The 14,394-nt window shown below is 40.2% G+C and overlaps 1 protein-coding gene across 4 annotated transcripts in view; it reads right to left on the bottom strand.

Moving 5' to 3' along the window:
• The window catches only part of MIPEP (mitochondrial intermediate peptidase), a 115,075-nt gene that overhangs the window by 40,821 nt on the left and 59,860 nt on the right, over positions 1-14,394 (bottom strand). For all 4 annotated transcript variants that reach the window (XM_042845751.2, XM_024111571.3, XM_005310595.5 and 1 more), the window contains one exon: positions 9,334-9,408. In XM_042845751.2, the coding sequence (XP_042701685.2) occupies positions 9,334-9,408 (75 nt within the window). The remainder of the gene's footprint in view (positions 1-9,333; positions 9,409-14,394) is intronic.

Raw genomic sequence — 14,394 nt, 5'->3', positions numbered from 1 at the left:
TCTAAAACACTTATCCTTTACTTTAAAAAACTTATGAGATATACTGATCTACACAAGCCAACAGAACTCCTATTTATCATTCCCTTCCGTAATTTCCTCACCACTCAAGTGTTCTTTGTTTGGGATTTAGAATGATAGAATTGTAGGATCGGCGGGAACCTCGAGAGGTCATCTAGTCTAGTCCCCTGCACTCATGGAAAGACTAAGTATTATCTAGACCATCCTTGACAGGTGTTTGTCTAACCTGCTCTTAAAAATCTCCAATGATGGAGATTCCACAACATTCCTCAGCAATTTATTCCAGTGCTTAACGACCCTGAGAGTTAGGAAGTTTTTCCTAATGTCCAACCTAAACTGCCCTTGCTGCAATTTAAGCCCATTGCTTCTTGTCCTAAAAAGGGTTAAAAGTAGCCCTGGAGAGGTCTGCGGCAGGGATAGAGAAGTAGAAGCAGCAAAAGTAGGCTGATTGGGGAAGCAGCCACAGCTGTCACTGCGCCCAATCAGGGCCCAGCTGGCCCTGATAACAGGGCTGGAGGGCCAGAAGACAGGGGAGTCTCTCTCCAGCCCTGGAGGGAGAAGGGCTGGCTGCCTGGGAGAAAAGGATACCTGAACTGGAGCAGTGCTGGGGAATAAGGCAGGAGGGCCTGGTAAACCTCCAGGCTGCAGGCCTTGTGCAAGGCCTAAAGAAAGGTACTGGGGTTAGGCAGAGGCCGCTGGACCAAACCTCCTTGCCAATGAGGAGTGGCCATTACAGACTGCAGTTTGCCCCAGTAAGCAGGGGCTAGATGACGACTGGCAGTAGCCACTGAGGCAAGGTGAGCTTAGAGGGTTGGGGGTTCCCCTGGGAGGGGTGACCCAGAGCGTGGGGGTACTGCTGGGGCAGAATCCTGAAGTAAAGGGCACCAGGGTCCGGGAGGGACACAGGGCCAGCAGCAGGCGAGACACTGGCCTGCAGAGGTGCTCTGAAGCTGGAATTGAGCTAATTCCCAGGACAACCGACAGGAGGTGCTGCGCAGGTGAGTCATCACATCTCTACACCGATCCTCAGAGGTTAAGGGGAGCAATTTTTCTCCTTCTTCAGTGTAACAACCTTTTATATACTTGAAAACTGTTATGTCCCCTCTCAATCTTCTCTTCTCCAGACTAAACAAACCCAACTTTTTCAATCTTCCCTCAAAGGTCATGTTTTCTAAACCTCAAATCTTCTTTGTTGCTCTTCTCTGGACTTTCTCCCTCTTCTCTGGACTTTCTCCAATTTGTCCACATCTTGCCTGAAATGTGGCACCGAGAACTGGACACAATTCTCTAGTTGAGGCCTAATCAACAGAGAGGAATTACTTCTTGTGTCTTCCTTACAACATTCCTGCTAATATATCCCAGAATGATGTTTGTTTTAGTTTTTGTAACAGTGTTACACTGTTGATTCATATTTAGTTGTGATCCACTATGACCTCCAGATCCCTTTCTGGGAGTACTCCTTCCTAGGCAGTCATTTCCTGTTTTTGTATGTATGCATCTGATTGTTCCTCCCTAAGTGGAGTACTTTGCATTTGTCCTTACTGAATTTCATCCTATCACTTCAGACCATTTCTCCAGTTTGTCCAGATCATTTTGTATTTTAATTGTATCTTCCAAAGCACTTGCAACTCCTCCCAGTTTGGTATCATCCACAAACTTTGTAAGTGTACTCTCTATGCTATTGTCTAGATCATTGATGAAGATATTGAACAGAACCAGACTCAGAACCGATACTGTGGGACCCTACTTCATATGCCCTTCCAGTTTGACTGTGAACCACTGATAACTACTCTCTGGGAACGTTTATCCAACCAGTTATATCATTCTGCACCCCCCCCCTATAGTAGCTCCATCTAGGTTGTATTTCCCTAGTTTGTTTATGAGGTCACGCAAGATGGTATCAAAAGCCTTACTAAGTCAAGATATACCACATCTACCTCTTTCCCCTTATCCACAAGGCTTGTTACCCTGTCAAAGAAAGCTATTAGGTTGATTTGACACGATTTGTTTTTGACAATCCATGCTGTTACTTATCACCTTATTATCTTCTAGCTGTCTGCAAACTGATTGCTTAATTACTTGCTCCATTATCTTTCTGGGTACTGAAATTTAGCCATTTAGTCAGAGTACTTCAGGGGGTCCAGGATCGCACCCTCCTGAACAGGGCTTCTCCTCCAAATCATGGAGTCTCTCTTGCTCTCTCTCACACAGCTAGCTTCCGTCTCTCTCTCCCCTCACATAATGGCAGGTGATCTCTGGGCCCCTCTATTCCCTTTAAAAAAAAAATCTGTACATGAAATAGGGAACTTGGGAGACGGTACTGTGAAAAAGATGAGCGAATCATTTACATCAGCAGTTCTCAACCAGGAGTCCCGTGCCTCCTGGGGGGCTGCGAGCAGGTTTCAGGGGGTCTGCTAAGCAGGGCTGGCGTTAGACTGTATGGGACCCAGGGCAGAAAGCCCAAACCTGAGCCTGAACCCTGCCATGCGAGGCTGAAACCAAAGCCCAAGCAACTTAGCTTGCTATCCGCTAATGCTGGTCCTGGCTTTTATATGCAGAAAAACAGTTGTTGTGGCACAGGTGGGTCGTGGAGTTTTTATAAGATGCTGGGGGGGGCCTCAGAAGAAAAAAGTTGAGATGATCTCACTAAAATGGAATTGTGTCTTATAGCACGCTCAACTATTTCTTTGAAAGTCTTATGATTGGGTAAAAAAAATCCAAACCCACTGACAGCTTGCGACTTAGCCAGAATTCATTCATTATCATAGATTTGGTTTGAATTATGTCCTATCTAAGTCTTTACGACTAAATGTAAACATTTCCTAAGGATTATGTTACTTCTGTTTGAATTATTCTCTTCCAAACATATAGCAGCTTATTAAACCTTTCAACTAGATTTTCAAAATGATAAACTCTGGTAAGACGTTCAAAAGCTGCTTTTCCATGGCACATGTGTATGCTCTTGTGGTTAGAGCAGAGAACTGGGTGTCAGGACTTCTGGGAGCTATTTCTGGACCCTCTGCTAAAAACCAATGAGGTGGGTTACTTAGAGAATAATGCAGAAATAGAGAGCTGGAGAAATAAGCCACTGAAGCGAGTTACAAGTTTCCCCCTTCCCTGGCACATGTAGAGTGTTAGAAGGAAGTTCTGACTCTTGTAGGGTGACCAGATGTCCCGATTTTATAGGGGCAGTCCTGATTTTGGGGTCTTTTTCTCACATAGGCACCTATTACCCCCTACCTCCTGTCCTGATTTTTGACACTTACTATCTGGTCAGCCTAGACCCAGGCCACCAGGAGTGCATAGCGAAAATAAATCCACCCTGGAAATAAACACTGACTTTACATACGTAAGTAATTTCAACTATGAGCCATAGTTAGGTGTGTCTGCCATAGTTATGGGAATGAAAGATTTCACATTGCTGTGTGATCTGGATATTGTTGCTGAGGACCCCATTTTTAAGCATTTAGATACGGGTAGATTTCTACTATCAGTGTTTATCTAGAATAGACTTTAAATAAGAGGAAGCAGTGTCTTACTGTAATTATTATAAATTACTACATTAATTAGCTTAAACAGTGCACTTAAAATGTTACTAATTAATTTGGTTCCAATTATTTCTAGCTCCCTGCCTGCTTGTTAACAGTCATTATGTAATGAGCTATACCTGTGCCAATGAGCTATACCTTTGTTCTGAGCTCTCAAAACTGGAGACTCTCATACAAAACCAACCTTCCACACAAACTTCCACATGGCTGGACTTTACAAAAATAAGACAAGCCATTTACAACACACACTTTGCTTCTCTACAGAGGAAAAAGGACAGTAAACTATCTAAACTCAGACATGCCACAGGGGGCTACAACAATGGTACCCTTAACTCACCCAACAATATTGTTAATATATCCAATCACACACTTAGCCCGGCAGAAGACTCTGTCCTATCTCGGGGACTCTCTTTCTGCCCTACCACCCCCATGCATGATACAGTTCTGCAGTGATCTGGAAGCCTACTTTCACCGTCTCCAACTCAAGGAATATTATCAACACACCACTGAACAGCACACTGACCCAACCAATCCTCCTACCAACACTACAAGAAGAAGAATTCTGTGTGGACTCCTCCTGATGGTCGAAATGACAGACTGAACTTCTACACTGAGTGCTTCTGCAGACATGCACTGGCTGAAATTGTGAACAAAACAGCATCACTTGCCCCATAACCTCAGCCATACAGAACGCAATACCATCCACAGCCTCAGAAACAACTCTGACATTATAATCAAAGGGGCTGACAAAGGAGGTGCTGTAGTCATCATGAACAGGTCGGATTATGAACAGGAGGCTGCCAGGCAACTCTCCAACACCACATTCTGCAGGCCACTATCCTCCGATCCCACTGAGGAGTGCCAAAAGAAACTACACCATCTGCTCAACTAACTTCCTGCTACAGCACGGGAACAAATCTTCAGAGACATACCCCTAGAACCCCGACCAGGAGCATTCTGTCTGCTACCCAAGATCCATAAACCTGGAAATCTTGGACGCCCCATCATCTCAGGCATTGGAACTCTTACAACAGGATTATCTGGCTCTTTGGACTCTCTCCTCAGACCCTAGGCTACCAGCACTCCTAGCTATCTTTGGGACACCACCGACTTCCAGAGGAAACTACAATGCATTGGTGATCTTCCTAAAAACACCACCCTGGCCACCATGGATGTAGAAGCTCTTTACACCAATATTCCCCACACGAGGATGGACTAGAAGCTGTCAAGAACAGTATCCCTGATGAGGCCACGGCACACCTGGTGGCTGAGCTTTGTAACTTTGTCCTCACCCACAACCATTTCAGATTTGGGGACAACTTATACCTTCAAGTCAGCAGCACTGCTATGGATATCCGCACGGCCCCACAGTATGCCAACATTTTTATGGCTGACTTAGAACAACACTTTCTCAGCTCTCGTCCTCTAGTGCCCCTCCTCTACTTGCACTACATTGATGACATCTTCATCATATGTACCCACGGATAGGAGGCCCTTGAAGACTTCCACCTGGATTTCAACAATTTCCACCCCACCATCAATCTCAGCCTGGACCAGTCCACACAAGAGATCCACTTCCTGGACACTACAGTGCAAATAAGTGATGGTCACATAAACACCACCCTATACTGGAAACCTATGGACCACTATTCTTACCTACATGCCTCCAGCTTCCATCCAGGACACATCACACGATCCACTGTCTACAGCCAAGCCCTAAGATACAACCGCATTTGCTCCAATCCCTCAGACAGAGACAAACACCTATAAGATCTTTATCAAGTATTCTTAAAACTACAATACCCACCTGGGGAAGTGAGGAAACACACTGACAGAGCCAGACAGGTACCCAGAAATCACCTACTTCAGGACAGGCCCAACAAGGAAAATAACAGAACACCACTGGTCATCACGGACAGCCCCCAGCTAAAACCTCTCCAGCACATCATCAACGATCTACAATCTATCCTGGAAAATGATCCCTCACGCTCACAGACCTTGGGAGACAGGCCAGTCCTCGCTTAAGAAAGCCCCCTAACATGAAGCAAATACTCACCAGCAACTACACACCACACCACAGAAACACTAACCCAGGAACCAATCCCTGTAACAAACCCCGTTGCCAACTCTGTCCCCGTATCTACTCTAGCGACACCATCATAGGACCCAACCACATCAGCCACACCACCAAGGGCTCATTTACCTGCACATCTACTAATGTGATATATGCCACCATGTGCCAGCAATGCCCCTCAGCCATGTACATTGGCCAAACCGGACAGTTTCTACGTAAAAGAATAAATGGACACAAATCAGACATCAGGAATGGTAACATACAAAAGCCAGTAGGAGAACACTTCAATCTCCCTGGACATCCAATAACAGATTTAAAAAGTAGCCATCCTTCAATAACAAAAAACTTCAAAAACAGACTTCAAAGAGAAACAGCAGAGCTACAATTCATTTGCAAACTTAACACCATTAATTTGGGCTTGAATAGGGACTGGGAGTGGCTGGCTCACTACAAAAGCAATTTTCCCTCTCTTGGTATTGACATCTCCTCATCAATTATTGGGAGTGGACCACATCCATCCTGACTGAATTGACCTTTTCATCACTGGTTCTCCACTTGTAAGGTAACTCCCTTCTCTTCATGTGCCTGTATATTTATGCTTGTATCTGTAATTTTCACTCCACGCATCTGAAGAAGTGGGTTTTACCCACAAAAGCTTATGCCCAAATAAATCTGTTAGTCTTTAAGATGCCATTGGACTCCTCGTTGTTTTTGTGGATACTGACTAACACGGCTACCCCTTTGACACTGTGCCAATAAAGTTACTGCACACCCAAACTTACAGGAATTTACTCCACATGACAAAAATATGCCTATTGAAAAGATGTGTATTTAAATGTAGAGTACAGAACTCAGGTTTCCTCATCTCTCTCCAGAATCTACTAGAGATCAGCAGCTGAAATTATTATAGAAAAATTCAAGTTTATGGATGAAAAAGCAATTTAATTTTATTCTCCTTTTTTTTAGATACCATAAAAATTAGTAGAGGGTATCTGAAAGTTGTTTTGTTTATTTATTTTTGAATAGGCTAAAACACATCTATATTTCCCTACTCTTGGAAAATTCAAAGCATTTTCATTTTCAAAAGGTCAAGTAATGAATGGCATGTATGGCACTTAGCCCTCAAAGAGAAATATGTGCTTTTGCTAAGTTTGATGAAAATGAGTTTGAGTTTTCATTTATATCTTTACCAATTTGTGTGCAATGAATGTGGTTATTCAGATATTAATACATATGTAGGAGAACATATCTGGACAACTAAATTAAAATAAATACAAGAGTTTATTCCAATGATTATAACTTCAAATAACTACACAGAAAACAATATACATCTCTACAAAGGAATGTGGGAACTCTGTATTCACCACCATGCACCCGTCTCCAGGAACAATTTTTGTGAACGAAATAACTGAAGTGACCGTCAGCCAATCTTTTGATCAGGGATTAAGTTTATATGCACCTGCAGGCATTACTGTTAGATTCCCTGAAGACGCATTGAAATAGAAAGTCAAATACTTATGGCAACTCTGGTCCAGGACAAATATAAATTGACTGCTGAAAGGAAATCCTTGGGCTCTATTGCTAGTACAGATATTACTGAACAAAGAATGTCTGTGTTTGAAAGCACATGTCCATCACTTCAGAATTTCAAGTCAATTACTGGTCTGTACCCTGGTGGATTATTCAAAATTAGTGGCTCTCATGAACAGGGTATTTTTTTGAGTATTCATTCATCAGTAGTAAATTTTGCTTTTTCAGAACCGTTGTACAGTTCGGAGCAATTCTGCTTTAATTCTTGTATAATTCCTTCTAAATTGCAAACAATCTCTCTGATATCTCTCAAATTTAGTAGCATAGCACATGTCTGTATATGAAAAAAATTATAAGCAACAATTATGCATTTCAAAATCAGAACTGCCAGGGGCATTTCACTGCTTTCACATTACAAAGGTAAAGCAGCGCTCCCCTCCACATCACTCAGTTCTCACAGAACCCACCATGGCCAGTGACACCCAAAGTTGCAGTAGTTTAACTAAAAGTGTGACTTAAAAACTGACTTAGTTAAATCAGTGCAAACCTGTGCAGATACTCAACCTGCTATAAACCTGGCTTATTGGTTTAATTTGCACATGTAAATTTACAGATATAAGCTCAACTATTATAACCAGTTTTAAACCAATAGATGTGTCCACACAGCAGTTGGCACAAGTTTAATTAAGATATTTTAAAAATCAGTTTTTAGTTAAACTCATACAGTTGGTGTTTGTAGAGAAGGACACAGTCTTTGGGACATCTTTTAGAGAGAAGAAATCACAAATCCCTGGCCTTGGCCCAAATGTCCAAACTGCCACCTGATTCTTGCTTCTGCATTTCTTAAAAAGAGACTGAGTGCTCCCATTTGGAGCACCTAAAAGCAATTGTTCTCACTTTAAAGCTATACCAATTGTGGTTTAAAAACAAACAAACAAACAAACAAACCGTATTTAGCAAAGGGAAAAAAGAATAGAGAAAAATCATACAAAATAAGCATTAGCAGAATATAAACACAAGCAGACTAATCGCTATGAAAAACATAGCTAATCTGAATGCCATTGTGACTATTAACTTTTACTGGAATTGCTCTATTAGGATTGAGGAAACAAGCTCCCTGTTTCAGCAATGACACATATTTATTGTTTGTTTGTTTTAAAAGAAGAGTGAAAGACACTAACATATTTTACCTAAGTTTTAACTCCCCTTTTATTATAATGCTAAGACTTAGAAGGTGGAAGCAGACGTGTTTTCTTACTAACATTATTTAACTGAATTGCACAAGTTCACCAACTGTGAATGCAGAGCTGTGCATTAATGCTGAGCTGAGGAGTTTGATTTTCTTCTTAAAGAAAGTGTTGAAACACTTGTTTTGGAAAAGCCAGACAGAACTGCATGAACTTAGCAACAGCTATAACAATATAATGAGGTAGATCAGATATTAGACCTACAAACTTTGACAGTGTCCTTTTAGTAATAAAAACTGATATTTTCAAACCTGGCTGCTGCTTATGTCAGGAAACCAAAAATCCGTATTTCATCACCTAAATAAAACTGGGCTGATTTTTAAAAGGTTCTCAGCATCTCCAGCTCACACAAAGTTTAGTGGGATTTAAAGGTGCTCCATATTTCTGAGAATTAAATTGGTTTTATTTAGGAGCCACAAAATGGATTTGTGAGCTTAAATGTAGGGACCCAGGTTTGAAAATTTTGGCCAAAGTAAATACAATTAAAAATGGCTACTTCAGCATACTTTTGTTTTCAATTTATATTTGAGATATTTTAAAACATTCAGTAAACAAAATATCAAGTCCAATTTTAATTCATGGCTTCCTGTTAAAACTTTCTTAAGTGTGAAAGGCAATCATTTTCAAAGCTGTGTACCTAAAGATAAGCATCTAAATCCATATTAAAATACCAACTTTATGCAGACAACTGACAATGTTGATCAAAATATATTAAAATGAAGTTGAAAACAATTCAGTTTAAATATTTTGCATTTGTTTAGATAGCACAGAAACATCACTGAGTTAAGTGTTAAATTACAAACATTTGTAAGATTTCACAAATTAATAGAGTCAAATTAAATTGATATAGTTCCTATAAATGTAGGAAGTCATTTCACATTTAGGTCCTGGAGAAACCTGAAACCAAAGAACATACCTGAAGTTGCATATCAGCTGCAGCACAAATCTTTTTAGATTCACAGAGCCGTGACACCATGCTTTTTGGCAGCGACTTGAATAAAGAAAAAAGCCACAATACATTTAGAATTAAGTAAATTAAGCACATTGTTTGAGAACATTTAATGTACAGTACTTCTGACTAAGGAAGACAAACAGAGAACATAAAAGTAAAACAATGTATTTTTACTGTCATTTTTAAAACAATTATGACTTTTAGAAAACACTTTGGATTGAAAAACTGACAAGGATGAAGACATTCTATTAAATTTCAACAAGTACTAATTTGTCAAACAGAAGGTTTGAACATGCAAATACAGAATGACAGACTACTACATTGGCTTTGCTTTTTAACTAGCAAACTGGGATAACCATTTATTGTCTCATAGGTGTATATTTATAAAACAATACAGTAACGCCTCACTTAAAGTCGCCCCGGTTAACGTTGTTTCACTGTTACATTGCTGATCAATTAGGGAACATGCTTGTTTAAAGTTGTGCAATGCTCCCTTATAAAGCTGCCTGCTTTTTCCACTGCTTGCAGGAAGAGCAGCCCGTTGCAACTAGTTGGGGGGGGGAGGGTTGGAACCAGGGTGGACCGGCAGCCCCCCATCAGCTCCGTACTCCCCTAAGTTCCCTGTATGGCAGCTGCCCAGCAGGCTATCCATTGCCGGCAGTTCAACTGTCCCTCTCCCCACTGATGTGTGCTGCTCCTGCCCTCTGCCTTGGAGCTGCTCCCGGGAGCCTCCTGTTTGCTGTGCAGTGGGGGGAAGAAAGGGGGTAATGTCAGAGTGTCCCCCTCCCCCCGCTCCTGCACCCCGCCTCGTGGGGGGGAGGGAGAGGGAACGACAGGATAGGGCTCAGGACGGAAGGAGCTTCCAGGGAGCAGCTGCTGTCTCAACTTGCTGATCTACTTAACAAGGCTGTTTACTTAGAGTCGGGTCAGCGTACTTAAAGGGGCAATGCGCATCTCTCTCTCACACAAGGTGTGTGTCTCTGTCTGCCATGCTGTCTCCCCTCCCTCCCTCCATTCATGCTGCCTTGTAGAGTGTGAGGCTACATTAACAACAATGGGTTAACCCTTGAGGGCTCAGCCGAGTGCTAGTTCATCATTTAGCAGCAAGGCATTCCCTGGGAAATATTCCTCCCTCTTCCACTCTCTGACTTCATCACCTCAACCAAGCTTCACAATCATCATCGCTGTGTCCAGTATTAAATTTTTTAAAACTTATAGTGTGTGTGTGTGTGTGTGTGTGTGTGTGTGTGTGTGGGGTGAAAAAAATTTCCCTGGAATTTCCCTAACCCCTCTTATTTACATTAATTCTTATGGGGAAATTGGATTCGCTTAACATCGTTTCACTTAAAGTCGCATTTTTCAGGAACATAATTACAATGTTAAGCGAGGAGTTACTGTACTTTGCTATCAACATGTACCTATTTAAAATATTATGACTATTATTTCAAACAATAAAACACAGCTATTGCAGGCAGTGCCCCAGGGTCATCCAGTCTAGTCTTCAGTAGCAGATATTAGAAATAAAAAAATCCTTTTGAGGTTTGAGCATATTTAGTACAAATCCATATGGGCCTGATCCAATCTCAAATGACGTCAACAGGAGGCTATTCATTGTCTTCACTGAGTACTGGTTCAGATCCTACTTTTTTATCAACATGAAGATGTTTTGCGAAACTGAACACTATTCTTGATATTTTTAATAAAACCTAATCTATGTTTCACATTTACATGACTAAAGTTATTTTAAATACTCCACCACATCCCTTGCAAGACTGATTGATTTTTCCCAATATTCAGTCTAGTTTTCCCTTTTCCATCTAGATCTCTATAAATACATCCAGAGACTGTTCAATGCCATGTCTTTCAAAATACTGGTAGGTGAATGTCTGGCCCTAAATTTCTTGTCAGTCCATCTTTAGGCAGTTCAATAAATCAGTTTTCCCAATAAGCATATTCTTTTTGTAAGTATTTTAAAGTATGTTAATCAGGGTTAAAATAACTCAGTTCTTGCTATTATGTTAAACAATATTATGCAATGGTTCTGCACTGTAACACAGATGTTTGCTATTACACAGAACCCAAAAAGCATACCTGAAGTTTTACATTGTGTTGAAGTGTTTAAGAAGTAATACATCAAAGTTTACAGATTCTGATCCCGTAGCCATATGTTTAGATTCTGTACAAATGATATGACTTCAAACCAAACTATGTTGATGTTCATAAAATAAAAATACATAACAATGGCATACCAAATTATACAAAAGTGAGAAAAAAGTTAGCAATTAACTAAATGGAATCTGGAAGTTAAAAACAGGTAACTCTCAAGTTGCACAACCTTTTTTTGCAGCCACTTGTCAGGACCTTGTAACTTTTTTCCCCCAGATAAATGCAGTGTAGTCCTGAGAATGTGCTACAATAATACTCACTATTTTGCCAATCATAATGTATATAGCTGTTAAATTTCAACCTACAGAATGGACTAATGGCCATTAACTCTGTCCTGCAATACTCTTATTATTCCAGTGCTAATTCTTTCCTGAATATAGAAGACTCCTCGTTTAGAAGTATGTGATGATTTTTGGAATAGAAACTTAGCTATATTGCTGGCCTCCAGATCAAGAAAAGGATATTGAGTGTAAAGAGAGATAAAAAGGCAGCAAAGGTTAACAGGCTAATAATGGATTACTTCAACTAATCATATGCAGACTGGTCTAATAGCACAATGGGACAAAAGTTAGAGAAGCAATTTCTCAACTGATTAAATGATTGCTTCTCAACTTGGTTTTACTTAATGCACAGGCATTAATTCAAAAATTAAAAGTAGTTGAACCACGATGTAATACTGACCTCAATATAGTAATGTTCAACATCCTATAGGAGAGAAAGGTACCAAAAACTGACACAGCGATACTAAACTTTGGACAGGAAGATTTCCATAAAATGAAGAGGTGCTAGCCAAAAAAGCCCCAAATTAAAAGTAAAGGAAGTAAATTGCTTAGATGTGGCACGGATACCACTTAAAATAACAATGTCAGACAGCATGTGTGCTGCTGAATAAAAATGGAACCAGGAAGGCAAAGAGTAGACCATAACTGACTATTCGCACCAGAGATCTCTCAAAATAAGGAAATCTGACCTTACTGAAGCCAATAAACAGGAAATAAATAGCATCAGGCAATATGGAAGAGGGAAATTAGGTGGTCTTAGATGGATTTTTAAGAGCAAATACTTAAAGGTTAGTATATTGGAAGTAATAAGCCTGTGAAAGAATCAGTGGGTCTTCTAGATAATCAGTTGTGAAAGGGAGCAATTAAGGATGATAAGGACATTGCTGAGAAATAAAAAGGATTCATATCTTTCAAGGCCAGAACAGACCATTGTGATTATCCATTCTGACCTCCTGCCATAGAACTTCCCCCCAAAAATTCCTAGAGCATATCTTTTAGAAAAACATCCTTGCATAAGTCTTCATGGCTGAAAATATCAGAGAGATACCAAAAATGAGTAGGTCCAGAGTAGGTAATAAAGATGAGGTATTCTCAGAGACTGGAAAAAGGACTGGAAGAAATTAATAATTTAAAAAGCAACAATTTACCAGGCCCGGATTGTACATCCAAGAGTTCTGAAGGAGCACAAGTATCAAGTGGCTGAGCTGCTAGCAAAGATAGGTAATTTTTAATTTAAAAAACAGCTATTATACCAGCAGACTGGAAGGTAGCAAACAAATAAATATTAAAAAACAACGCCTGGCTGATTTGGGAATTACAGATCAGTAAGCATTACATTGGTACCTGGTAAACTGGCTGAACAGATTTAAAATAGAATAATAAAAAACATGTGGAAGATGATGATATGATACAGTTTCTGCAAACAAAAATTATGTTTCACTAATCCATTAAAATTCTTTGAATGTGTCAAAGTAGTGGATGAAGGAGAACCAGCTCACAATTTATTTAGATTTTCAAAAGTGTTTTACAAGAGGCTACCAAAGAAACCAAGAATCAGTGTGGGAGAGGCAAAGTACTGTCCTGGACCAAAAACTGGCTAAGAGACAGGGGGGGGGGGGGGGGGAAGAGGGCGGAGGGGGAGGGAGGAATAGCAAAAAAATGTTAAATTTTCATAATAGACAAAGGTTAACAGCAGGTACCTCACAGTTCTGTACTAGGTCCATTATTGTTTACTGTATTTATTAATCATCTGAAAAGAGAGGTAAGTAATGAAGTAGCAAAATTTGCAGATGACAAATTATTTAGGTTACATAATTCTTCCTCTACATCTGCCAGTGCATTTTGTCCTATCTATGTGCATTTTGCCCCCTATCCTACTTCAGCCACTTCAACGACCATTCATCATGGAAATAAATGAGCACATAAATGTATGCAAGATGACAGCCTGATGGAAGAAACTTTGTGCCTGATACATGTTTAAGCACATTTTGTTATTAAGCACCAACAACCAACATATACATTTTGGATACAGTACAATAACGAAAAGTTGGATATGTAGCTTTAATTTGAAAAAAATTTCTGCATTACAAAATCTGAACACCTAAAATCTTAGCAGCAGTGGATGTATATATTTTATATAGTTACAACTTTTAACAAATGCTACAGCCAAGATCACTGCTATACTTCAAACTAAATTGGCTCTTTCAGCACAACTGATTTATACAGTTTTGTATTTTGGCTGTTTTAAACAACATAAAGATAAATGTAAGTATAGCAGCTGTCAGCCAGTATGCTATTTAAAACAGAACAAAACACTAGAACTTCACTCATAGGCATTTTGGTAAACCACAATCCCACAAATCCTCACTGAAATGGGAAATCCAGATTTGCAGTTCACAGTGATGGGGACAGACAGTGCAAGTGATATCAAACTCTCCATGGGCTATGTAGGACAAACCACCTCACCCCCTAGCTTAGCTCATGCACTCTCAGCAGCTGTGGAAACAGCTCTAATCCACAACTTACAATTGACTATTTCTCTTCACTGCCATGCTTCTGCTACACTGGAAGAGTGAAT

Source organism: Chrysemys picta, chromosome 1 (genome assembly GCF_011386835.1).
Source record: "Chrysemys picta bellii isolate R12L10 chromosome 1, ASM1138683v2, whole genome shotgun sequence".
Classification (NCBI taxonomy): domain Eukaryota; kingdom Metazoa; phylum Chordata; order Testudines; family Emydidae; genus Chrysemys; species Chrysemys picta.
The sequence above is the reverse complement of the archived record's forward strand: the minus strand, read 5'-3'. Positions and strand labels throughout refer to the sequence as shown.